Source organism: Pelophylax lessonae, assembly GCF_965119305.1.
Source record: "Pelophylax lessonae genome assembly, chromosome: 2".
In the NCBI taxonomy this organism is placed as follows: Eukaryota; Metazoa; Chordata; class Amphibia; order Anura; family Ranidae; genus Pelophylax; species Pelophylax lessonae.
The window spans coordinates 250336988-250363104 of record NC_138769.1 but is presented as its reverse complement, the minus strand read 5'-3'; the positions used below and the strand labels follow the sequence as shown (position 1 = coordinate 250363104).

At 42.3% G+C, this 26117-nt stretch overlaps 1 protein-coding gene across 1 annotated transcript in view; it reads left to right on the top strand.

Annotated features, from left to right (window-relative positions):
* TRAF3IP3 (TRAF3 interacting protein 3) overlaps positions 1 to 26117 on the top strand; it is a 175590-nt gene that overhangs the window by 128973 nt on the left and 20500 nt on the right. The window contains exons 9-12 of the mRNA XM_082245836.1: positions 262 to 402; positions 10523 to 10660; positions 16108 to 16252; positions 19525 to 19587. Of these exons, the coding sequence (XP_082101962.1) occupies positions 262 to 402; positions 10523 to 10660; positions 16108 to 16252; positions 19525 to 19587 (487 nt within the window). The remainder of the gene's footprint in view (positions 1 to 261; positions 403 to 10522; positions 10661 to 16107; positions 16253 to 19524; positions 19588 to 26117) is intronic.

Here is a 26117-nt window from a genome sequence, read left to right as displayed (position 1 = left end):
CAGACGGGCATGTAAAATCTGGCAACTGGGGTAATTCAGGCAGCCCATACATGGTTCGAATCTTAGCCAGTTCCTGCCGAAGCAGCCAAGATTTGGAACGGTCTATGGCCTGCTTAACTGGAAAATGTGGAGTACTAGTCTCGCTATTATTCATTTAAAATGAGAGCACAGTATTTGATGAAATTATGTATACTTTACCAAGATATGCTACATATATATACATACATACATATAATGTACCATTTTATTCTGCCTTCACAGAACTTTCCAAAGACAGGGGTAAAAAAAATTTTGATAGAGATGGAAGAAAATAAACAGAAGTATGAAGAGAAGGCTAAAGAATCCCTTCAAAAATTAACAGATGACAAAATAGCCATGGAAAGACATATTCAGAATACTCAGGTTTGTAACATGCATAATGGCTTGAAATATTTATCTAAAACCTATATTTTTATAGAATAGGCACAAAAATGCCATAACTGCATTTACTGTATTTATTTTTTTTCAAAAACAGTTTATTAAAATTACAGTTGTTTCCATACAGAAATTAGCCATATATCAATTAGACTCCTATCTGTTAATGCAATGGAGATATATGGTATTCAGTGTACAATTTACAGCAAAAATCTAAGGCTTATGGTTGGAGGTAATTATCATTACAAATCTAGGAGAATAAGTAACATTAGGGAAGTAATCCAGCATCTATCGTATGATGTGTTGTAAGGTAACATAACATTAGAGGGAGATTGGGGGAATGGCTGTAAGGAATGAAAAGTAGATTGATTGAAAAAAAAAAAAAAAAGGAATGAAAAGTAGGAGGGAGTCAAGGGGAGAGAGGGCATCATGTTCCAAGCTCCTGGAGGATAGAGGTGATGCGCATCGAGAGGTTGGGGAGAGCATGGTACAAGTTTAGTGAGGGGTAGAAAGTGACACAGTGGCCAATTCTCCCTAGCAATAGGGTGCTCCAGGAGGGAGTATTGCTTCTACCATATATGGGGGAGAGGGAGAGAGCGAGGGAGAGTGCAAGAGGAAGAGAAAAAAAAAAGGGATGGGAATAGGAGTAGGGGAAAAAGGGGTGGAAAGAAGAATGAGGGGTATGGGCGGAGCAGACAGGGGACTCAGCAGGAGGTCCCTCCGGCAAGTTGTTTTTGGCAAGGTGTTCAATCCGTGTGGTCATGTCAAACTATGTATAGAAAAGGATCCAGAAGTATAGGAGGTAGTCTATGTTGGAGAAGGGTCTACTAGGCAGGCGGAAGGCCTCCGTGGTTTGGAAGTGTATCCAGCATGTCCATGTGGATGCGAATTTGGATGGGCAGTCATTCGTAATGCAGATGAGCACTTCCATTTCTGCAATTTTGGATATACAGATAAACCATTCGGGCGGGGTGCATGGGTTGAACGACATTCTAAAAAAAATCTCTAAATCTTATAGCTAATAGTAGGAAAGTAAAAAAATGTAAGCAATATCTCTCTTGTGGCTAACTGAATATATTTTATGTTGTTGCAATATCTTAAAAATACTTAAGGGTTAATTTGAAAAGCAGTGGTATGTGTACACCGCACAATTATTAAAAATAGCGGCGTGATTTAAAAATGTGCCGTTGGAGGCTTAATGCCACAAGGAAGAGAGGGATTGGGGAAGAGCAGGCAGGTGCTGAAAATGTTATTGTTGCACCCTAAATATATGGTTGTAACATGTTCAGAAAGGTGAACATTTACCACCGGAGGATTTTCCTGCTTTACGTCCAGGCCACTTTTTGCAACTTGGCACTGCGCAAATTTAACTGACAATTGCGCGGTCATGCAACCCTGTACCCAAACGAAATTTACGTCCTTTTTTTCCCACAAACAGAGCTTCCTTATGGTGGTATTTGATCACCTCTGCGCTTTTAATTTTTTGCGATATTAATAAAAAAAGAGCGACAATTTTGCGAAAAAATTGACATTTTCTACTCTGACAGTTAAAAAATATCTAATATATTCAATTTTTGTCATATATTTAGGCCAAAATGTATTTAGCTACATGTCTTTGACAAAAAAATTCTCAATGAGCGTATTTTTAACCTTTTTAAAACCAGAAGATCTTACCCCATTTCCTGACCAGGCTATATTTTGCGATTCGGCACTGCGTTATTTTAACGGACAATTGTGCGGTCATGCGATGCTGTACCCAACGAAATTGGTGTCCTTTTTTTCCCCACAAATAGAGCTTTCTTTTGGTGGTATTTGGTCACCTGTGCAATTTTTTAAAAAGAAGAGCGACAATTTTGAAAAAATAAACCATATTTTTTATATTCTGATATATAACATTCCCCAAAAAATGTAAAAATCAAAATTTTTTAACATTTTAGGCCAATTTGTTTTCTGCTACATATTTTTGTTAAAAAAAAATCACAATAAGCGTATTTTGATTGGTTTGCGCAAAAGTTATTGCGTTTTACTAACTATGGGAAAGATTTGTCATTTTTATTGTTTATTTTTTTTTTACTAGTAATGGCGGTGATCTGCAATTTTCTTTTTTTTTTTTTGCGGGACTGCGACATTGCGGCGGACAGATCGGACCCCTAACTGACATTTTTGACACTTTTGGGGGTACCAGTGACATTACTACAGTAATCAGTGCTATAAATATGCACTGTTACTGTAATAATGACACTGGCAGGGAAGGGGTTAACTTTATTGGTGATCAAGGGGTTAAATGTATGCCTCATGCTTACTGACATGTGGGGGGAGGGGGTTGTGTGACATAGACACAGATCGCAGGTTCAGCTATGCTGAATCCTGTAATCTGTCACTGTCTGTCACAGAGGAGATCCGCCAGCTTTGTTTACACAAGCGGGCGGATTTCCTCACTCGATTCCCAATGATCAGGAAAGAGCGGCGGTGATCACCGCCTCTCCTCCCCTGGCCCGACTCCCGCTGTGTCTGAATACAGCGGGAGTGAGCCTGCGGCGGGGCGCACGCGCCGCTGAGCGGGGGCGGGATCCTACGTCGCTGGACGATAACGAGCCACTTTGCAGTACCCTCAACGTGAGCGGTCGGCAAGTGGTTAAAATCCGAGCACTACCTGTCTGCTGGCCATTTTTGTTCTCTTTACTTACCATTCCTACTACATGGTTCCTTGCTGCTTCAATTAGTGATTCCCATACTGACAATGTGTCATGAAACTCCTCCACACAGCACCTAAGTAGTTCAGAAAGAAGGCTCTGTGAATTCAGTGACACTGCATCTATATTCTAGGCATAATGAATATGTATTCAGAATTCACATTTCCAGTGGCGGTTTCAGGCATGGGCGAACGGGGAAGCCGCCCGGGCGGCATTTTTTCATGACACGTGGGGGGCGGCACACGAACTTGGAGGAAAAAAAAAAATCATCTATGCCGCTAAGCGGCTTTCTATTATCTATGATACCTGCGCCGCCCCTGCTGCTGAAGGAGCGGGGGGGGGGGGGAGGCGCAGAGTACAGTTCACCTCTCTCAAATGGAAGCGGACAAGGAGGGGGGCTAAACTATGTCAGTGACACACCTGACTTTCTTACAAATAACGCACATTTCATTCAAAATATTTTAAACACAGACCAATAATTTGCACATTTTTTAAAATTATTTAATTGTGTGAAATGAATAAAAATAGGTAATAAAAAACGATTATGATGTGGAGGTGAATTGGTTTAGTCTTGACTTCTGGTCGTGAGTGACAGCGTTGGGGGATGGGAAATCTGTTGATTGCCTATTACTTAGTAAACACAGCGATGGAGAGAAAAAGGCCAAAGCTGTCAGGTGTCCAATTTAGGAAAAAAAGAAAAGAAGATGAGGAGAAACGGGCAAAAGATAAAGGTATGCAACAATATTCTCTCTGTATGATTAAGGTATTCATGTCATTGTGTTAATTAGTGGTCTAACGTTAACTCTTAAGGTTTGTTGTTAGCCTTCTTGCTTATGATGCATGCTATGCTTACCTTGCTAAAAAAAAAAAAAAAAAAAAAAACAGTAAAAGCCTAAACTATTGCAAAAAGATCCCCTGGGGGTGGGACTTTGAATGGCAAGGACCAGAGCTTGAGTAGATTTTAACAACTTTTATTGATACAATCTTGAACATTCATAGAAAAAAACGTGAAAATTGTTGTATACATAAATGGCAAACATGAAGTGATTAAAAACAGGTGGCCAAATAATACATCACAGATAAGAATGGCTGTGATTTCTAGGAGCGAAGGGACCAGACGCGTTTCGGTTGGTAACCTTTTTCAGTGGTCCAGCAGAAAAAAATCTCAGACTATAGATATAAAGCAAATTACAGTCATTAGAAAAAAGGCATAATAAGGAAATGTTGCATATACAGATATTTACATCCATATTTTCTACAAGATGTCTGTTACACCCATATAGGGTCATCAAGCTTCATAGCGTAACTTCATATCAAAAAATGTTTACATACCTTGAAAAAACATCCTAAATGTGATGTGAGAAAGAGGGCCACAAAGCTTAAAAAACAAGGCCAGAGATGCCTCTGGCTTGTGCTATCGAAAAGATTCACCGGGTATCAACCTCTCCTCCAAGTCTGTGTCTAGCCTTGAAACATAGTTTTATACCAATTGGAGTGTCTGGTGACAAAATATAGATGGCAGTATGAGACAAGGGGGATGCAACTACCCCACAAGAGACTCCCACGAGGATCACCTAAAGAGTGGCCCACACTCTACGGCGTCTGTAAATAGAATATTAATGGGTGTTAGTGTGGCCCATATTGTGTGTCCAGGCCTATCATAGGTGTCATTCAGTATTCTGACGTTGTATACATACGGTAAAAGTGAGTGTCCAACGTTGATTCCCTACAGGGGGGATAAGGTAGTCTAGTCAATAAATATATGTCTCCTTTTGTGGGGGAGTTCCTGTATGTGACACAAGGAATAAGGTAGGTCAGACATCACAAGGGTCCTTATTGTGAGACAGGAAACTATGGATACTGTCACCACCATGAAACATATAGGAATAGAAATGAGAGATGTGTGGAACTTCAGAAATCCCCTCAATGTTGGAGGGGTCGCTGATAAGAAATTGATATAATTCTACATAGAGATAGAAAAAATGGAAAAAATGCCAGTTGTAGATATAGGAAGTGTAGAATCATTAGGACCGCTCAGTGCAGTGTGTATTTATGGGTGCTTTGTAATGCATATGATTTAGTGCAAAAATGGATCAATATCAGTCATTTTATCTGAATCATTTGCCAGTCTAGTACAAAGCATGCAAAGCACTCATATAGGTTCATATGGGGTGCATTGGTATAGATAGTCAACTTGTACCTTGTCACCAAATGTCAGAAAGAAGCAGCCAGTAAGTTTGTAAAGAACCCAGAAGAATACACAGAATAAAGTAGTCCAAAGTTGTTCTAATGTGTCATAGTGGTGAGTTTCCATCCTGCTCAGATCTTACCTTGTGTCCATCCGGTGTTGAGTAATGGCGGTGCGCACTCTGGATGCGAGTGTCCGCCCTATAAGAAGACGCCGGCGCATGCGCAGTGTGTTAGGGGGTGTGACTACCCCGCCCACACATCAAGGCCGGATGTGATCCCCCGTGTCCGGAGCGCACCGGCGCCGCCCACAGAAAGCGTGGACCGCGGCGTGCGTTCCGGGCACGCCAGCGCACACCATATGACCGCCGGATGTCAACAATGCCGACACCGTCTAGTCAATGTAAGGGGCGTGGGCATGCCCCTTTGTGCGCTGTGGGGAGTCAAGGAAATGGGAAAGGAAGTACCCCAACCTCGTCCCACATAAATCCATGATGGAGGAACAGACATAATGTTTAACAATAGGTCAAGGCAGACATGGTTGCATAGCAGGTATTGCATTGATCAAAGTCTAAAACCCAGGCATGTGAATACAAGTGAATATAAGTAATATTGTTACAGAAGAGAAACAGAAACAACAACGAATTATCTGTCATGGTTGCGGAGAGTACTTGGCGCAGGATATTGAGAATAATATTTAAAGGAACAGCAGACAGAAAAAAGAAATAAATAAAATATCAATGGGGTTTAGTAATAAGTGATCAGAGGGGACGGTATGGTTACGCAGTCTGATAAGATCTATAGCAATGTTATGTATGGGGGCAGATGGAAAAAGAGAAAGGGCCAATAGTAGGGGAAATTTATTAGTTTTAACCACTTTACCACCGGAGGATTTTCCTGCTAAAAGACCAGGGGTTATTTTGCGATTTTTTACTGCGTGACTTTAACGGACAATCGCGCGGTCGTGCGACGCTGTACCTAAACGAATTTCACGTCCTTTTTTTCCCACAAACAGAGCTTTCTTTTGGTGGTATTTGATCACCTGTGCGATTTTTTGATCACGCGCTATAAACAAAAAAAGAGCGTAATTTTTGCAAAAACAACAATATTTTTCACTTTTTTTTATATGAAATTCCCCCAAAAAAAAATGTAAAAATCAAAATTTTTTAAAATTTTCGGCCAATTTGTTTTACGCTACCTATGTTTGGTAAAAAAAATCGCAAAAAGCGTATTTTGATTGGTTTGCGCAAAAGTTATCGCGTTTACTAACAAAGGGAAAGATTTTTGTCATTTTTGGTGTTTTTTTTTTTAACGAGTAATGGCGGCGATCTGCGATTTTTTTTGCGGTACTGCGACATTGCGGCGGACAGATCGGACCCTTGACTGACATTTTTGACACTTTTGGGGGTACCAGTGACATTACTGCAGTAATCAGTGCTATATATATGCACTGTTACTGCAAAAATGACACTGGCAGGGAAGGGGTTAACAGTATTGGACAGGGAGGGGTTAAGTGTGTCCTAGGGGCGTGATTCTAACTGTGTAGGGACATGGCTACTAGTGTAAAAACAAAGATCAACAGTTCTACATAGTAGAACTGTTTGATCTTCACTTTTACACAGGGAGAACTGACAGGTGGCTTGTTTACACAAGCCGCTCTGTCTTTCTCCCGCTGTAGCGGCGATCGTAGTGTGACCGGCGGACATCGGGTCCGCCAGTCACACTCCCGCACTCCTCCGTGAACGAGCCGAGGCGGGCGCGCGCCTCGGCGGGCGCGCGCCCGCCCGCTATTGGCTCTGGAAGGAGTGACAGGCGAGCGACGTAGACCTACGTCACTCTGCCTGGCCGGGGCCGACTGCCGCAGTAAATATACTGTGCGCAGTCGGCAAGCGGTTAAGGTTCCCAATTGCCTGAGGTGAATCCCTCCAGAAATGGTTTAAAACTAATATTGTCGTTCAAACCGGGGGGGATGGTGGCCCTTAATGTATGAATCCACCTGGATTCGCGTTGTAGTAGGGTTTTGTCCCAATCTCCTCCTCTGCTGCTGGGATGTATGCGGTCTAGGATAATAAAAGAGACTTGTGGAAAAATGCCATTGTGTAGTCCCTGTACATGTCTCCCTAGGGGGAGATCTGGGTTACATGAGCGCATGCTGGAGATGTGCCTTTGTGCCCGTTTTAAAAATTCGTTTTTTGTTTTTCCCACATAAAAACATCCACAGCCGCAGAGGAGGAGATAGACTACCCCTGCGGTTTTGCAATTGGCAAAATGTATAGGCTTGTATGGACAGCCATTGGGTAATTTGATATCTTTGCGTGTGCACATATACTGACAGATATTGCAGCCCCCACATTTAAAGGTCCCTGCCCTTTTGCAGGGGTCACATCTAAATTCTCCAGTGAATTCACTTTTGACTAGTTTATCTTTGAGAGAATGGGTTTTGCGATAAGTTATAGATGGTTTTTGTGTTACAAATGGTCTCAAAACGGGGTCACACGTGAGCAAGTGCCAAAATTTGCTCACAATTTTCTGGACGCGGTCATGTTGTTTCGTGTACTTTGTGATGATCCGTGATTGATGTTGGGGGTTCTCCATGAAGGGTACCAGGAGAGTCGATTTTTTTGGTTTGACTTTTAAACAGTAGGTTTTGTCTTGTGTGCGATTGGACTCTCTTGTAGGCCTTTTTTAGACATGTTTTGGGAGTCTCTTGTGGGGTAGTTGCATCCCCCTCGTCTCATACTGCCATCTATATTTTGTCACCAGACACTCCAATTGGTATAAAACTATGTTTCAAGGCTAGACACAGACCTGGAGAGGTTGATACCCGGTGAATCTTTTCGATAGCACAAGCCAGAGGCATCTCTGGCCTCGTTTTTTAAGCTTTGTGGCCCTCTTTCTCACATCACATTTAGGATGTTTTTTCAAGGTATGTAAACATTTTTTGATATGAAGTTACGCTATGAAGCTTGATGACCCTATATGGGTGTAACAGACATCTTGTAGAAAATATGGATGTAAATGTCTGTATATGCAACATTTCCTTTATTATGCCTTTTTTCTAATGACTGTAATTTGCTTTATATCTCTAGTCTGAGATTTTTTTCTGCTGGACCACTGAGAAAGGTTACCAACCGAAACGCGTTTGGTCCCTTCGCTCCAAGAAATATCAGCCATTCTTATCTGTGATGTATTATTTGGCCACCTGTTTTTAATCACTTCATGTTTGCCATTTATGTATACAACAATTTTCACGTTTTTTCTATGAATGTTCAAGATTGTATCAATAAAAGTTGTTAAAATCTACTCAAGCTCTGGTCCCACCCCCAGGGGATCTTTTTGCAATAGTCTATATCCAGGGATGTTGGCAATTTCCAGGGTAACCACCGCATCCGAATTCTTCATTCCAGTAAAAGCCTAATATACAAACCATCAGGGCAAGTGGCTTTGTGACTGCACAGATGGCGGCCAAAGACATTTGTGAAGAAATGAATGTGGAAGCTGTTTTGAAACAAAAAAGGCTGAGGTCCACAAAGCGCCACTTCTCATATGAATCACATGATGAGCCTTTCAGTGCCCTTAGGAAGTTGGAGAGTGGATTCTTCAATGTTGTTCTTGATGCTGCCCTGTCAACCATCGCTGAGAGATTTACTACATTGGAAAATGTGGAAAACAAATTTGGGGTTTTGAGAAATTTCCCTAGTCTTGCAGATGAGGAGCTGGCAGAGCAGTGCAATGCACTAGGTACCACACTGCACTTCGAAGGGCATTCTGATTTGGACAGTAGAGAGCTTTTGCAGGAATTCAAGAACTTCCCTCACCTGCCATCAAAAACCATGAGCCTCCTTGAGCTTATCACTTTCATGCACGATAAGGATCTATCTGAGATCTACCCCAACTTTTGGACTGCACTCAGGATTGCACTTACCCTGCCAGTGACTGTGGCTCAAGCAGAGAGGAGCTTTTCCAAACTGAAGTTAATCAAGACATACCTGAGGTCAACCATGTCTCAGGAACGGCTCACTGGCCTTGCTGTCATAAGCATTAATCATTCAGTAGGGGAGCATATCTCATATGATGCCATTATTGATGACTTTGCATCTAGAAAGGCCAGAAATGTCAGATTTTAGTTTCAGTTTGTGTTTTCTGTTCTGCAGTGAAATAATTTAATTTTCTTTAGTGTGAATAATTCTATATTTTATTTGTATATTATTCTTAATCATTTAAAATATTTTTTCTTAAATAATATTGGTTTGTACAGAGTATATTTAAGTTATGAGCAGTTTTATTTATTAATTTATTTATTTTTTTTTGCAAAAATTGGTCTGTTACGGAATGACATAGTATTACTACAATAAAACGTGTGGTGTGTACAAAATGTGAAGTTTTGTCATGTTATTTTTTTTGGGGGGGGGGGGGGTGGGGGGGCCCCCCGGGAGGGAGTCTCGCCCGGGGAGCAGTTTAATGTAGAACCGGCACTGCACATTTCAGAAGTACATGTGTGGGGATCTTCACAAAGTAAATTTACAAACTTCAAGGTCATTTAGATTAACAGAAGTAGGCTAGAAACAATTGGAATACATTGTGAAAATGAATATACTGTAATATTCAAAGTTTTAAATCATAGGTATGCTTTAGCCTGGAGCCACACACCACATTCAAAGGGTGAAATGAACTTTATTGCTCAGCACATGCACAAACACAGACATTCTACCTAAGATCCTCCTTCTTCTTTTTTTATAGGGCTCCACCATCTGTCTCCTTACTACTTTTTTTTTTTACTTTTAGGCTACCAGCTACCCCATTTTCATTTAATCTTAAAAGTTTGTACTTGAGAGGAACTAAGTAAGAACTTTCTATTGGGCTGAATGAATATTGCAGGGCACATGTACAGAATGAACCAGAGTAGTAAAATTTGATGGAGGCTTGGGGCATTTACCAAAGTCCAGTTAAAAGGATGAGCTATATTTTGTACTAATTGACCAAAGATTTGCATGTGTGAGCCAAGGCATGGATACAATGGAGAGCTTTCTGAATCATTTCATTTGTGTACTATAGCAAAATTCTTTTGTTAAAATGGGAAAACTCCAAAAACAAATACAAAATAATGATGTGCAAGTTTATTTTTACGTGGTTTTATCGGACTATAACTTGTTGTAACTCACTGTAGTGACTAAATGAATGACCATAGTCATTCTATTACCAACTGAATGGATATTCTTATCTTTCAGATGTCCTTAGCAGTATCAACAGACGAGTGTGAACTGTGGAAAGAAGAATACGAAAAACTGAAAGCAGACTGGATTGAACTTAGCAGCAAGCACTGTGAACTGAAGAACGACATGAATGTTCTGCAGAGTAAGCTTAAGGTAAATCCCAAAATAATCTTGTGTGCTACAAAAAAGGTTTTTGCTATTATAAAACATGAAGGCGTGTTCCGCCCTCATCATTTATTATATCTTTTATATTTTTCTACATCTACTATATTGTCAAAAGTATTGGGACTCCTTTACATGGAAATAACCTTTAATGGCATCCCAGTCTTAGTCCGTAGGGTTCAGTATTCAGTTGGCCCACTCTTTGCAGCTATAATGGCTTCAACTCTTCTGGGAAGACTGTCCACAAGGTTTAGGAGTGAGTCCATGGGAATGTTTGACCATTTTTCCAGAAGCGCATTTGTGAGGTCAGGCACTGCTGTTGGACAAGAAGGCCTGGCTAGCAGTTTCCACTCTAATTGATACCAAAGGTTTTATATCGGGTTGAGGACTCTGTGCTGGCCAGTCGGGGTCATTCACCCCAAACTCGCTCATCCATGTCTATATGGACCTTGCTTTGTGTACTGGTGCACAGTCATGTTGGAGCAGGAAGGAACCATCCCCAAACTGTTCCCACAAAGTTGGGAGCATGAAATTATCCAAAATGTCTTGGTTTACTAACACCTTAAGGCTCCATTCACACCATGGCATTCTGGATCGCCATGGTGTTAATGGAGCCTTAGAGTTCCCTTCACTAGAACTAAGGGGCCAGGCCCAACCCCTGATATACACCCCCACATCATAATCCCCCCTCCACCAAATAATTTGGACCAGTGCACAAAGCAAGGTCCATAAGGACATGGATGAGCGAGTTTGGGGTGGAGGAGGGTTTCCATCTGTGTATAGATCTTTGCGTTCCTCACTACACTCCCCTGTATATATCCATTACTTTGCTTGTGTTTGGGTGTTGGGTCTTTTGGATGTTAAAGCTTTTTTCTCAGTTTATTGCTGGGCCTAAAGACACAGGGATGCGATGTTTGTTAAAGATGCTTCTGAGTTTTTTCAATACAGACAAATATGGGATGACTATAATATATTTATTCTGCTCCTTAAACCTTGTAGACATTTTAATAAAAGCCCCGTAAGTGGTTAGCTAGAATCTTAGGAAATATCTTGAAATCCACGCTTAAGAGCGAAACTGGATAGTAGTTTGTGACTTGGGTTGGGTCTTTTTTACCTTGTGCAGTACAGTAATATGCGCGTCTAATAAATGTGGGGAGGGCAAGATAGACTCTATGAGAGAATTAAACACCACAACAAATCACATGGCAATGCTATGACCCAATCTATTAAAGTATTGTAGCATAATGCCTGGTACACACAATGAGATTATCGGGTGAATGGTCTCCATTTTTTTTTTTTGCGTGCTAATCTCATATCGGAAATGAAGAGTTTACTAAATTTCTGAAAATTATCATATGACAGAGTAAAAATTCAGAAATTATGTAATGTGTTGTAGTGTTTTTTTTTTTTTTTTGCAACAACAACTGTAATAAATAAATGAAAATTGTACAATCTGGTGTCCGTATGAGAAAAATGTTCATACTTATCAGATAATATCACATGAACTGTTGTTATTGGCTCTGTACTAATGATCAGATTTTCGTGCGATCGATGGAAAAGCTGTATTTTTCGTATGATTTTCTGATTGTGTGAATACAGGCCTTAAGACTATTTAGCACTGGGGCGTTTGCCTTGTTTTATCTGCTTTGATGCGAAGGTAAATTCCTTGGAGGTGATGGGTTGTTTGAACTTTTGGGTGTCTTGGATGGCAGGGAGTGCATTAGGAACTAGATAATCTTGGATGTATTGCATGGCATCTTTGTTCCCTGGGGTGTGTGTGTGTGTTTGTGTGTGTGTCTGGGTTGTATAATTGTTCATATTAAGAAAGGCCACTTTCTGTTCCTAAAAGAAAAGCTAGGAGACAGCCCACTCCTGTTGACAAATATTTATTATACCAATGAAACATAATTGTATGTTTTTTTCCGAGTTCGGCTACCAGAATTCAATGAAGGTTTCCTCACCTTGGGAGGGCACTTCCAACTAACCTTTTAACAGGTTTTAAACAGAGACTTGACATACATATTGTTTCTGGTCTGGTTCTTCTACTGGACCAATGTGAAATAGCCACTAGAGGACCAGTCACGTACCCAGACCTCTGCAGGCATCTTCCTGGTACGGTCGGCTCTCTTATACAAGCAATCCTAGCGGCTAAGTAGACGCTGAATTGCTTTTACATCTTCCCTCTCCCGCTGCTTTAACGGAATCTCCCGTTTCGCTGGGAGTGCCAGTCGAACAGCCGGAAACTGATCGGAGAGCCTAAAAAAGCGCAGACCGGCTTTGATTGGCTCCCGGCTATGATAACCTGGAAGCAATGACCCAACATCAATTCCGGTTGAACCGGATGTCAACGGCGCCATTTTCAAAAAACAAAACTATTCAAAACACACCGATCTTGGTGTAATCAAATTCTTTTAAAGGGAGAGAGGCAGAGGAGGGATATGGGGTGTTTAAAACCCCAGATCTCTCCAAAAAGAGTACCGGTCACTATGCCTATTGTTGTCACAAGGGAAGGTTACATTCTCTGTGATAGCAATAAAAGCGATAAAAGCGATAAAAAAAAGAAGAAAATGTAAATGACGCACAAAAAAAAAAAAAAAAAGATGTAAGTGCCCCCGAACGCACGCGTCTTTTCCGCAAGCACGCAAACAGCGATCGTCCCACACATGAGGTCTCACCACGAACGTCCGATCATGGACAGTGATTCTAGCACCAGACCTCCTGTGATAACTTGTAAAGGCTTTTAAAGTGTCGGCTGTGGCTAGTAAAAGTTATGTTGTTTGTTACTGTTGCACAGGCGTGCGCAATTTTAAAGCGTGACACGTTTGGTATTTATTTACTGAGCATAACATTTTTTTTTAATAATTTTACCAATAAATTGGTAATGTAATTCTACTATTTACTTTTCCCAGAAAAACTGCTATGAAAATACCGTGTAACAAAAAATTGAAAACCCACCAATTTATTCTCTAGGGCTCCTGCTTTAAAACTATATATAATGTTTGGGGGTTCTAAGAAATTTTCTAGCAAAAAATACTGATTGTTACATGTAAACAAAAAGTGCCAGAAGAGGCCTGGCCTTCAAGTGAATAGAACATTGTGCAGGGAGAACACAAATTTCCAACATTGTGCAACAGAGAACACAATCCTCCTGCAGAGTGAATTCATTGTGGGTTTTAGTTTCCTCCTCCACGACAGTCAGCAAAGATCTTCTAAGAGGTCTAAGATGACAGCTGATAATACATTTTCGATGTTGGCTGCAGTAGCACGGAGGTCTGTCATCTTGGGCATTTGCTGAATCATCTTCTATAGTCAGAGTAACTATAGTGCCTACTCCCCCCTTGTCTGGTCAGTAAAAAAGCATGTCATGGTTGCAGACAGAGAGCTGGAGCCTTGTGAGGGTTCTGATGTCTCAATATGCTGCGTTCTAAACAGCTCTGGTACGTCGTACCCCAGTTTTGATTGTGGGGTATTGCTGGAAGGCCGGAATTGTCTAGTCTTCCCCATGATTGCAGTTTGACTCCCCCATGCTGTGTCAGAGCCTCACTACTAAGCGCCCGTTTCTTTGGTGTTCATCTTAACCACGTTAACAACTTTATGTGCATTTATTGATTATTGAATATATGTTAGAGGTAGGGGGAACATGCACTCCGCAGAATATATAAAAAAAAATGAGCCTGTTTAGCTACTCCCAAATAATACAGTGACATCCAAACACTTGAGGATTTATTTAATAATTTCTATAGCTCAGTTCTAACAGTGTGCTTTTAATGCATTTTGCACCATAATGCTTTATCAAAAGGTCTTACAGGTAGTTTAAAACTGAACCATATCTTAGTTTTAAGCCCTGCCATAGATGGTGCAATTTTCTTTACTGAAACTCAATTCCCCCATCAACACAGTCAGTGTTGGCTCTGGAATCCCCCCTGAGGAGCCATTGTGTTCTCCCGGCGGTGGGAGTCATCCCGACTGGGAGAACGCACAGTGATTATTGCTAGCGGCGATAGCTGCTGGCAAAAATCACATGAAAAATCTGACAGGCTGGTTGTACCCAAATTGATCAATCGATCAACTTGGGTACACTTAGCCTGGCCATACATGGATCTTATGAACTGGGTGAGATTCGAACTGTCTATGGCCATCTTAAAGCTTTAAAAAAAAAAAAAAAGATTGACCAACATCCACTATAGTTTCCCTTTTAAATATTTGATTCCAAAAATGTTTTGGGAGTGGGCCTTTCCCTTGTGTTAGGACTAATATACTGTACTTTCTAATGTAGTGGCTTTTGTTATTCCAAATTTGAAATCATCTTCTTAGCAAGCCAGATATGTCCATTAGTGATTTTTTTTTTTTTTTTAAGCGAATGGTTGAAAGATGGCATCATAGAGGTCTATGGGAATTGACTGAGCAGGCATAGGCAGGGGAAAGATAGAATGGCTCTTCTTAGCTCTACCCGTAAAAGTAAAAAGAAAAATGCCTGAAGAGACCTCATTACCAAATGATTCTAATGCCCTAAATCCATACCGCATTTACAGCAATCTCGGATACATCTTAAGTCGAGTTAATTAAAGTGGATGAAAACCTTCACATATACCAAGTGAAGTGAACAGCCTCAGATCATACACACAGATGAGACAAATCTCCCTACTCAAGTTTTTTACATGCAGATCTGCTGTCTTCAGCTTTCTATATTCTTTAGAAAGTGCACATCGTGTTACAAATTTTTTTTCCTGTTTCAGCAGTGGGAGGGGAGTCTAGGCATATACACTGTGTGTGAGTTAATTGGAGAAAATGCACCCCCCCTCCCTCTCCAAATGAGCAGGGGAATGAACAAACTTGCAGAGCTGTGCTGTGAATAGACCAGCTCACTGCTTATCTGGCTCTTCCCCAACACAAATTTCCAGCTGCTTTTATCTCCTGTGTCGGAGAACTTGTCGGAAGTTGTCATGCTGATTACAGAAGAACGGAGCCGCAGAAAGACAAGGGACTTGGGGCTTTGGAGAGAGATAGGTAAACACTACAGCTATATATGCATAGGTCAGATTTTGTGAATAAGGTTTACATCCACTTTAAGGACAACATTGGTTGTGTAGCTACAATATGCCAATTAGTTTATTTAGATGGAAAAATATTTTGTAATATTGTGTTAAAAAAAAAAAAATGTGTCTATCCAGTTGATCTGCATAGACTTCTATGGGGCTGTCTCTTTATACATAGAAGTGTATGGAATGTGACTTCTGCAAGTTGGGGCCCTCTGATCCATGTAAATATTCATCTAGAGTACAAGAGAGATAAATGGTCTTTCTCTGAATGCACAGTTATCATTTTAACATGGTTTTACCTTCACCACAGAAATGTAAATCACAAACCTGTACATGCACCTGATATCCTGGGAATTACAGTAATATTTCTTAAGTTGTGATATTTGTCTCTAATTTCAGTGGGTTACAAATCAAGATGTACAACTTCAGCAGCTACAAAATCACCTATTAACTCTGCAGCAAGAGAGGAGTGAACTTCAGGCTTGTAATGAGCAGTTGCAGGAGGACTTTGAGATCCAGAAGGAGCAACTGAGTTCTTTACAAGGTTATTATAAATTTGAAAAAGTCACTTTTAAAGTCCAGTATTATGTACTTTACCACGGAGCACTGTGATACTTGAATGGCATCTGCAAACAGAAACAATTAGGCCGCTTCCACATCTAATCAGTTCTAAGACTGCAGTATAATAGGGGCATCCACTGAACTCAGATTGCAGAAAGCATAGCAATGTCATGCAGGTCAATTAACCCCCATTCATATACTGTAACTAAATGAATGGTAGGGCAATAAAACACACATGAAGTCCATCATACTGCATCTTAATGCAGTGTACTACATGACCAGCAAGCCATTTTTTTAAATGTATTTGTTTTGGACTGGAACAGACTAAACCCACTTCATTGCAAGTCATAAATAATACAAGATATTAAAACCCACAAAACTGGATGCATTTTTCCATGCAAAGTCTGAATCCAACCTTAAAGTTACCTTTTGCTTTGACCAAGCATGGGACTCAAAGTGGACCCTCCGCTCTTTTGAATAAATCTGACTACTATAATGCAACTTGAATATTAAAACTAATAATGTTCGTAATAGATACTAACCTCCCTCATGCACTGTTTCCCCAGTCTCTGTGGTCTGTCCCCTCCAGAAGGTCAGAATACCATGACGATATTGAAAAATAAAAATAAAAAAGTCAGCAGCCTGCCCTTCAATGACATTTGCGCCTCATATTGCTCATCTGCCACACCATATTACACGCATCTGCATTTATTACCAAAAAACCTTTTCGGCAAATATCTTTTTTTTTTCTTTTTTTTTTTAGTGTAATGTTACATGGCAAGATGGCAGTTTAGAAACAAGATCTCCCTGGAAAGAACTTTCGATGTAGCCTACCCAAGGTGCAGATGACCATTTAGAAATGAGATTCCCCCTGGAAGGCACTGGTCATGTAGCACTCCCAGGGTGCAGATGACCCTTTAGAAATGAGATCTCTCTGGAAAGCGCTGCTGATGTAGCACTCTAATGGGGGGGAAAAGACCCTTTAGAAATGAGAACTCCCTGGAAGGCACTGGTCATGTAGCACTCCCAGGGTGCAGATGACCCTTTAGAAATGAGAACTCCCTGGAAAGCACTGGTGATGTAGTATTCCCAGGGTGCAGATGACCCTTTAGAAATGAGATTTCTCTGGAAAGCACTGGTGATGTAGCACTCCCAGGGTGCAGGTGACCATTTAGAAATTAGATTTCTCTGGAAAGTACTGATGATGTAGTACTCCCAGGGTGCAGATGACCCTTTAGAAATGATATCCCTGGAAAGCACTGGTGATGTAGCACTCCCAGGGTGCAGATGACCCTTTAGAAATGAGATCTCTCTGGAAAGCACTGGTGATGTAGCACTCTAATGGGGGGGGGAAAAGACCCTTTAGAAATGAGAACTCCCTGGAAAGCACTGGTGATGTAGTATTCCCAGGGTGCAGATGACCCTTTAGAAATGAGATCTCTCTGGAAAGCACTGGTGATGTAGCACTCCCGGGGTGCAGATGACCCTTTAGAAATTAGATTTCTCTGGAAAGCACTGGTGATGTAGCACTCCCAGGGTGCAGTTGACCCTTTAGAAATGAGATCTCTCTGGAAAGCACTGCTGATGTAGCACTCTAATGGGGGGGAAAAGACCCTTTAGAAATGAGAACTCCCTGGAAAGCACTGGTGATGTAGTATTCCCAGGGTGCAGATGACCCTTTAGAAATGAGATTTCTCTGGAAAGCACTGGTGATGTAGCACTCCCAGGGTGCAGATGACCCTTTAGAAATGAGATTTCTCTGGAAAGCACTGGTGATGTAGCACTCCCAGGGTGCAGGTGACCCTTTAGAAATTAGATTTCTCTGGAAAGCACTGGTGATGTAGCACTCCCAGGGTGCAGATGACCCTTTAGAAATGAGATATATCCCTAGAAAGCACTGGTGATGTAGCACTCCCAGGGTGCAGATGACCCTTTAGAAATGAAATCTCCCTGGAAGGCACTGGTGATGTAACATTCCCAGTGTGCAGATGACCCCCTTAGAAATGAGATCTCCCTGGAATGCACTGGTGATGTAGCCCTGGTATGTCACCAGTACTTCATTAAACCAGGAGAGTTAAAAAGGAAGGCTTACAATTTAAAGCTTTGGAATTTGATGTCACATGCTCTACTTAATTTTTAGGTTTTTTTTTTGGAGGGGGTCCACTTTATTTGCAGAGCTCCACCCCCAAGTCCTTGCCTATACTCCCCTTCTGTTCACTCTGTTCTATTCAGACAGAGTAAAGCACCTGCTACTTCTGTATATGAGAAAGCATGCAGCTCTTTTCTCTTCCTTCCACAATACATTGCTGGGGTCCTAAGCAGCCAGTCACGAGGCCTGAGTGCTGTAATATAGGAATGAGTGGATCCTTTATTACCTCTGGGGCAAAGAAGAAAATAAAAAACCGTGAAGCTCAAGTCATTTTGGTCAAAGATTTTACTTTTTCTCTTCACTCCAATGACTGAATAGAGCAGCATGCAAGCAAAAGTGTGCAGCGAGGGGATTGGGCAATTAAGTCAACTTTTCTCTTTTTCCTGCAAGTAAGTGCATGTGAAACTGAATCAAAATGCATGGCGAGATGTTTCATTATATTTAATTGCAATGAAACTGCATAAAGAAAAGGCTCCCCCCCCACAGCACTGCCTTATACCTACCTGAGTCCGCTGTCAATGTGAACGAGAGCAGCATCGCTGCTCTTTTTCTCTGCTTCACTGGCTCAAATGCAGCATTTGGCTCCTGCTGCTGTCAATCACAACTAGTGAGGAGGGAGTGAGGCGGGTCTGAGCAGCATTTCCTGTGTGAATGGACACACAGAGCAGGGCTTGGGAGCAAGCCCATATGAGTACCCCCATAGCAAGAGGCTTGCTATTGGGGCACTCAGCAGGGATGAGGGGGAGCAAGAAGTGTGCTGGTGGGGGACTCGAGAAAAGGAGGATCGGGGCAGCTCTGTGCAAAACCACTGCACAGAGCAGGCAAGTATGACATGTTATTAAAAAATATAAAATATATATATATTAACTTTACAATCACAAAAAAAAATATATATATATATATATATGTGTATGTATGTGTATGTATATATATATATATATTATATATATATATATATATATATATATATATATATATATATATATATATATATATATATATATATATTCCCTTTACAATCACTTCAAGTTCTGTACAATGCTGTCATTTTTATGTTTCAAGCTAATCGATCACACATTGATAAGCATTGTGTTTCCTCTTTTTAGCTAGGTTACAGAATGCAGAAGAGCAGAAATTACAGATGCAGATACAGATCAATAGTTTACAAAGTAAGTTTCCAGAAATTTGTACTCCTTTTTAAGTAATATGTTATGTTGTGTCCTGAAGCTGACCTTAGGCAGATCTAGCTGCCTAACACTCTCCATTCTTAGCTGCAGTGCTTCAGATTTGTCATCCAAAAACTTTAGTATTTAAGAAGATACTCCAAGGAATTTTATAAAGAGTTTATAGAATACTCTTTAGAATTCCAACAAATGTCTGCACAGGTGAAAATCTCATGTTGGAAACAGCTACATGAACTTTAGGCAAACACCACGATATGGTCAAGCTCTTACCTTGCCCTCCTGTTAGCAGCCATCTTGGACGTGTGCAGACTGCCTCTTATAAACTCTGATTGCATCATCACTTGCCTGCTGCTTAGGTGTCGCACAGTGATGATGCTGCACACCTGACTATATACCAATCACCTAATGGTTTAATGTCCTTGCCCATGAATTTGTGCTCCAAGGTGCATCACTGCTAGCAGTCTTCTGTTACCCGTGGTCCTCCATGTCTGACTAGGCTTGGCTGAATACTCTCCTGGCTCTCAATCCCGCATCGGCAGGCTACCCGCTTCTGTACTCGACCCCAGCTTGGATGACTACCCACTTCTGGACTCAACCCCGGCTTGGATAACTACCTGCGTCTGGACTTGATCCCAGCTTGTTCCTGATCTTGCTCCTCACTCTTGCTGTGCGTTTATTGCTGTTTGCTCCAATAAACGACTTTATTTTACCTGCATCTCCGTGTGGTTTTGTTTCCTGGCAAGCTGACAGTACGCAAGGGCCATAAATCCTGACGATGCAGGTACTTCCACGCTCCCCATGATGATTACAAGGCTCGATCAACAAGATCACCTTTTGGGTCAGATCGCTCAGACATTGCTTGCATGCACAGCACAGTTCCTCCTGCTGCTGCTCCTGCAGTTGCAGCTGAAGTCACTGTTACCAGTGGGATGACTGGTTCAGCCCCCCTTTCGCATTGCTAGTCAGTGTCGTGGCTTCCTAAACCAAGTGGGCATTTATTATTAGATGGTTCCTCAAGCATTTCCTTCTGATAGGTCCAAGGTGGACTTCCTAATCTCGTTGCTCTCGGACAAGGCCTTGGCGAATTGCTTATGGGAGAACGATAATCCTGTGATACCCGATTACCCGAGTTTTGTTGCCTCCTTTTATAGGGTATTCGATGTGCCTGCTCGCTCTGCCTCTGCTGCAAAGCTGCTCCTGTCCATTCAACAGGGTATACGAACCGTTGCCAAATATGCCATTGAATTGGCAGCAGAGGTGGGCTGGAATAATGAGGCTCTGGTTGCTGTCTTCCCTCTCCGATGCAGTTAAAGACAAGATTGTAGCCATGGATCTCCCTAACAAGCTTGAGGCTTATTTCCTTCCTGATTTTGATCGATACCAGGCTCTGGTAGAGACCATAGTTTAACAAGCGCCTGCGGAGTCATCCTACCAGATTGGCTTCTGTTTTCTTTCCCACACATTCCTCCCACGCCTCCTGTGGATGGTGCGTCTGGCTGTGAACCCATGTAGCTGTGGTTCACTTGCCTTTCCGAGGTGAAGGCCCCTTAGGAGGAGGGAGGGCCGGTGCCTGTTATGTGGTCTTGGTGGGCATTTCCTGAAATCTTGTCTGACCCGTCCGGGATAGGCATGCACCTAAGGTCCTGTAGCGGGTGGATCATAGGTGGAATTCCCTCGTCCTTGGTTTCCCATAAGGATAAACCGCTAATCACAGTTGTCCTTTCCTGGGCAGTGGGTTCAGTGGTTACTCAGGTGTTGGTAGACTCTGGTACTGGCCGGTATTTTATTGACAGTACATTTGCTGCTGCGAATTCCATACCCTTGCAGCCTCCTGTTTCTCCACTGGTTATTGTGGCGATTGATGGCAGACCCCTGCAACCGGCACAGGTTACCCACGAGACTGTTCCGGTTGATAAGGAGATGGGGGCTGTTCACTGGGAGTTGACCTGTTTCCGGGTTATTTCGTCCTCGCACTACTCTGTTGTTTTGGGGTACCCTTGGCTTCACAAACACAGTCCGACCTTTGATTGGCAGTCGGTTAAGATCCTCTTTTGGTCTCCACAATGTGGCGCTGTTTGTGTCTGTGGGCCTGTTAAGGTACTTTGTACCTCTTCAGATTCAGTGTTGACTACTGAATATCGCATTTGAGTAAGCAACAATGTTCCACTGGGGCGGTAGCCATGGACATCTAAAGTATACAGTGCTTCATCCTAATTGAATTGTCAGGGAAGAATTGGGTGGATTTTGACTTTACTGGCATGTAATGAAAAGCAAATATAAAATCAGTCTATATTTATTAAAGTGATCATATTAAAATGTTTGAATTACAAGAACAAACTTATACTGACATATACAAATAATTTTCAAATGTAGACATGACACTGTATCTAAACATGAGTAACCGCGCTATGCAGACAGATGCTGACTACCAATTTCATATCACAAATAAGTAGAAAACATAACTTTCCTTGATGTATCCATTCAAAGTCGATACTTCGGTAAAAGTAGTGTCAAGGACAATACGTTTTTGGTAGTGGGCCATGTCCATCGCTAGGTGTCTTTTGAATCGCTCATTGCGTCATCGGTTATAGGACGATTGACTCAGTAGGGGCCCCTATGACCGATGACGCAACTCTTATAGGGGGTGGAGACTTCCAGAGCAACCAGGAAGCCGGCAGCCAGCTCCGTGCGAGCGGGGACAAACGCCTGTATATTGCACTGTATTCAGTGCTCTATCATGTAAGTGCTTATTATGCTAATTCCCAATAAATTATTTTAAAACGGAGAGCATTAGATCCCTCTGCCTCTCTCTTTTTAATGCAATACGGGATACACGCTGAGAATGATGCGGTGAGCGAAATAAGCTACCGTCAGATCCAAAGCATTGAGCTACTCCCTATTGAAACGGTTTTGTGGACAGAGATCTTTAACCCTTAAGAGGAAATGCTTGTTTGACCTAGTGGTAACACACAGGTCATAGTTGCAGGTGAGAGGCCATCTTTTGTGTGGTGGTGGCGTAACCACTGGCACTTTTTATGCACTAATCAAGCACCTTCTACTTGTTTTTGTACAAGGGCAAAAGAAGTTTTATGGACTTTTGAAAGTTTGTTTTACACGTCATGTATCCATAATGCTTCATGTGATTTGATCTGGCACACTGTCACTTTATTATTTGTCTCAAGCACTTTAAGTTGTCAATTTGCACTAGCTTTTGCACTTTTGCACACTGAGTCACTTTGTTTATAGCACTTTAGCCAGCTAGCATATACTGGCAAATGATATTCGGTCTTCAATAGCGCTGTACCTTATTTTATTTTATAATACCTGCTGGCAAATGTTTTGTACCTGAGGGGTTGCATATCAGACTGCTGCGCACGTACCTCAATTCCAAGACTGCCGGTCATCCTGGTAAGAACCAGGTGTCCTGGGCCATTTCCCGTCAGTTCATTTGGCTGTCTCTCCGCACAGATGTTGCTGCGTATGTGGCTGCTTGTTCAGTCTGTGCCCAGAACAAATCTCCTTGGCACGTTCCCTTGGGCCTACTGCATCCCATTCCCATTGGGGAGTGTCCCTGGTCTCACCTGGCTATGGATTTTATTGTGGAACTTCCCACGTCTCGTGGTTACATGGTTATCCTCATGGTGGTCGACCAGTTCTCCAAGATGTGCCACTGTGTTCCGTTTTAAGAGGCTGCCTACTGCTCAGGAGCTTGCCTCGGTATTTGCCAGGGAGGTCTTCAGTTTACATGGGTTGCTTCAAGAGATTATCTCGGACCGTGGGAGCCACTTTGTCTCTAGGTTCTGGCTTGCCTTTTGCTCCCAGTTCGGTATTCGACTCTCCTCCTTCTCTTTGGCTTACCATCCGCAGTCCGATGGTGCCGCTGAACGTTCCAACCAAGCTCTGGAGCAATTTCTCCGCTGCTATATCTCTGACCATCAGGACAATTGGGATGATCTGCTACCCTGGGCGGAGTTTGTCAGGAACTCTTCCATCAACTCGTCTTCTGGAATGTCTCCATTCATGGCCAATTATGGGTTCCAACCCGCTGTGTTGCCCGAGTGGTTCTCGCCACAGGACATCCTGGCTGTGGAGAATCATCTTCGTGCCCTCCATTCCTCTTGGGTGAAGATTCAAGAGTCTTTATGAGTCTCTGCACAGCGTCAGAAGCTCCAGGCAGACTGGAGACGTTTATCTGCTCCTTCATTCCAGGTCGGGGAGAGGGTATGGTTGACGACCCGTAATCTCAACCTCAGGGTGCCCACTCCAAAACTGGCACTTCGGTTTGTTGGGCCTTGTCACATCCTCTGTAAGGTGAACCCGGTGGCCTATGCCCTTGGTCTTCCTCCTGGCATGCGTATCTCATGTCGTTCACGTGTTACTTTTGAAGCCACTGGTTTGCATTTGCTATGCTATACGTCCTCGCTCTCGTCCCATTCCTGTAGGCAATCATGAGGAGTATGAGGTTAGCAGCATCTTGGATTCTCATCTGTTCCAAGGTCAGGATCAATACCTGGTGCACAGTAAGGGTTATGGTCCTGAGGAGCGCTCCTGGGTTCCCTCCACTGATGTTCATGCTCCTGCCCTTCTCCGCGCTTTCTATGCTTGCTTTCCTTTAGAAACAGTTTTTTGCTCCGGAGGAGGGGCAGTTGAAGGGAGGCTACTATCAAGCTCTTACCTTGCCTCCTGTTGGCAGCCATCTTGGACGTGTGCAGACTGCTGCCTCTTATAAACTCTGATTGCATCATCGCTTGCCTGCTGCTTGGGTGTCGCACAGTGATGATGCTGCACACCTGACTTCATCAATTATCTAATGGGTTGCAGACCTTGCTCTCTTTTTTTTGTGCCCCAAAGTACATCACTGCTAGCATTAGCACTAGCATCTGTTCCCTGTGTTCCTCTGTGTCTGACCAGGCTTGGCTGACGACTCTCCTGGCTCTCGCCCCCGCATCGGCTGACGGCCCGCTTCTGGACTCAACCCCATCTTGGATGACTACCTGCTTCTGGACTTGATCCCGGCTTGTTCCTGTTTTCACTCCTCACTCTTGGTGTGCGTTTATTGCTGTTTGCTGCGATAAACTGCTTTATTTTACCTGCATCGCCATGTGGTCTTGTTTCCGGGCACCCTGACAAATATGTGGAAGCACTCTGAGGCCAGAGTGTCCATCCTGACTGCAGCCCAGTTCCTACCCTGCCGCTGCACCTGTCACATTAACAGCGCAGCAGCTAAAGATTTTTGAAGCTGGGTCAGTGGAGCCTGATGGTTATTCAAAGACGCTAGTTCCCCATCAGGTCTGCTCCCCTTATGATTGGCAGTGGGCAGACGACAGCATGCAGTGGATGGATTCATAACCAATAGACAGCCTGCTATTGGCTATAGAATCCACCCAGTTCCTGCTGTCAATCACGGGAAGAGTGTGGACCTGATAGGAAACTGGTGTCTCTGCTTCCCCACCAGACTCTGCCCACCAACAGTGGTTGCTAGAAGGCTGTCGGCTGTAAAGTCTACAGCATCTTTAACAACCAGTGACAGGTGAAGAGGGGGTGGCATTGGAAAAAAATGCAGCCCTGCTACACAGTGTATAGAGGCAGGCACTCTGAATTACTTCCAGTTTCCGTATCTATGAACTGGGGGTAAAGATTGTTTAATTTTGGTGCAATCATTTTACAAAGTGGCACTAATAACTACATGAATCTGCCATGTGTTTTGACAAAGCTACCAAAACTAGTAGCAGGATGTTTGAAAGCTGACCCAGGATCCTTTTCAAGGCTATACCGCTAAAAAGTGGTGTTAATGCTTTATTAAATTCCTCTTGACTGTCTTTGTCAGCTTGAAAATTTAAATGCAGCCTGTTCATCCAAGCCAACATGATCACTTTGCTTTAGGAGAGTCGCAGCTCTCACACCCACAGTGCTAGCATTAATGAAGTAACCTTGCTCAGTGTCAGGTTATCCTATTAGTAAGACAGTTGTGTGTGGAAAGAAGATGATCATGGCAGATAAGCTCTAATTGATAGATGAAGAGTGTTTTTATTTGTTGCTGACAGATAAGTTAACTTTATGCAGGCACATAGCATAATATAAAGATCTCATGAATCATTCAGTAGATATGAATGTTATGTGAAAATTATCCTGGAAAATCTGTGATCAGATAGTTCAGAGTAATCAAATCAGGTTCAAAAGTGTAGCTCAGAAAAACCGAATAAAAGTTACTGGAAAAAAAAAAATGTAGCTCAGCCAATAAACCAAAGTTTACAATATATTCATATAAGCAACTTCACTACAAGACCACCAATGTGGTTAAAACACAAACTTTATTCTGGATAAGAAACAAAAACAAAAAAATCACTGTGGGGTCTGATGGCTCCCAGCTGGACAGGTACATGTATATAGCATGTCTTCAGATATTTATTCATAAAGTTACATTTCACCTATTTCTAGTTGTATTTCAGTTTAGTCCAGTATTCTGTGTATGTCCAATCAGATTTCATGTTTGTGTACCATTTTTGTTCACATCA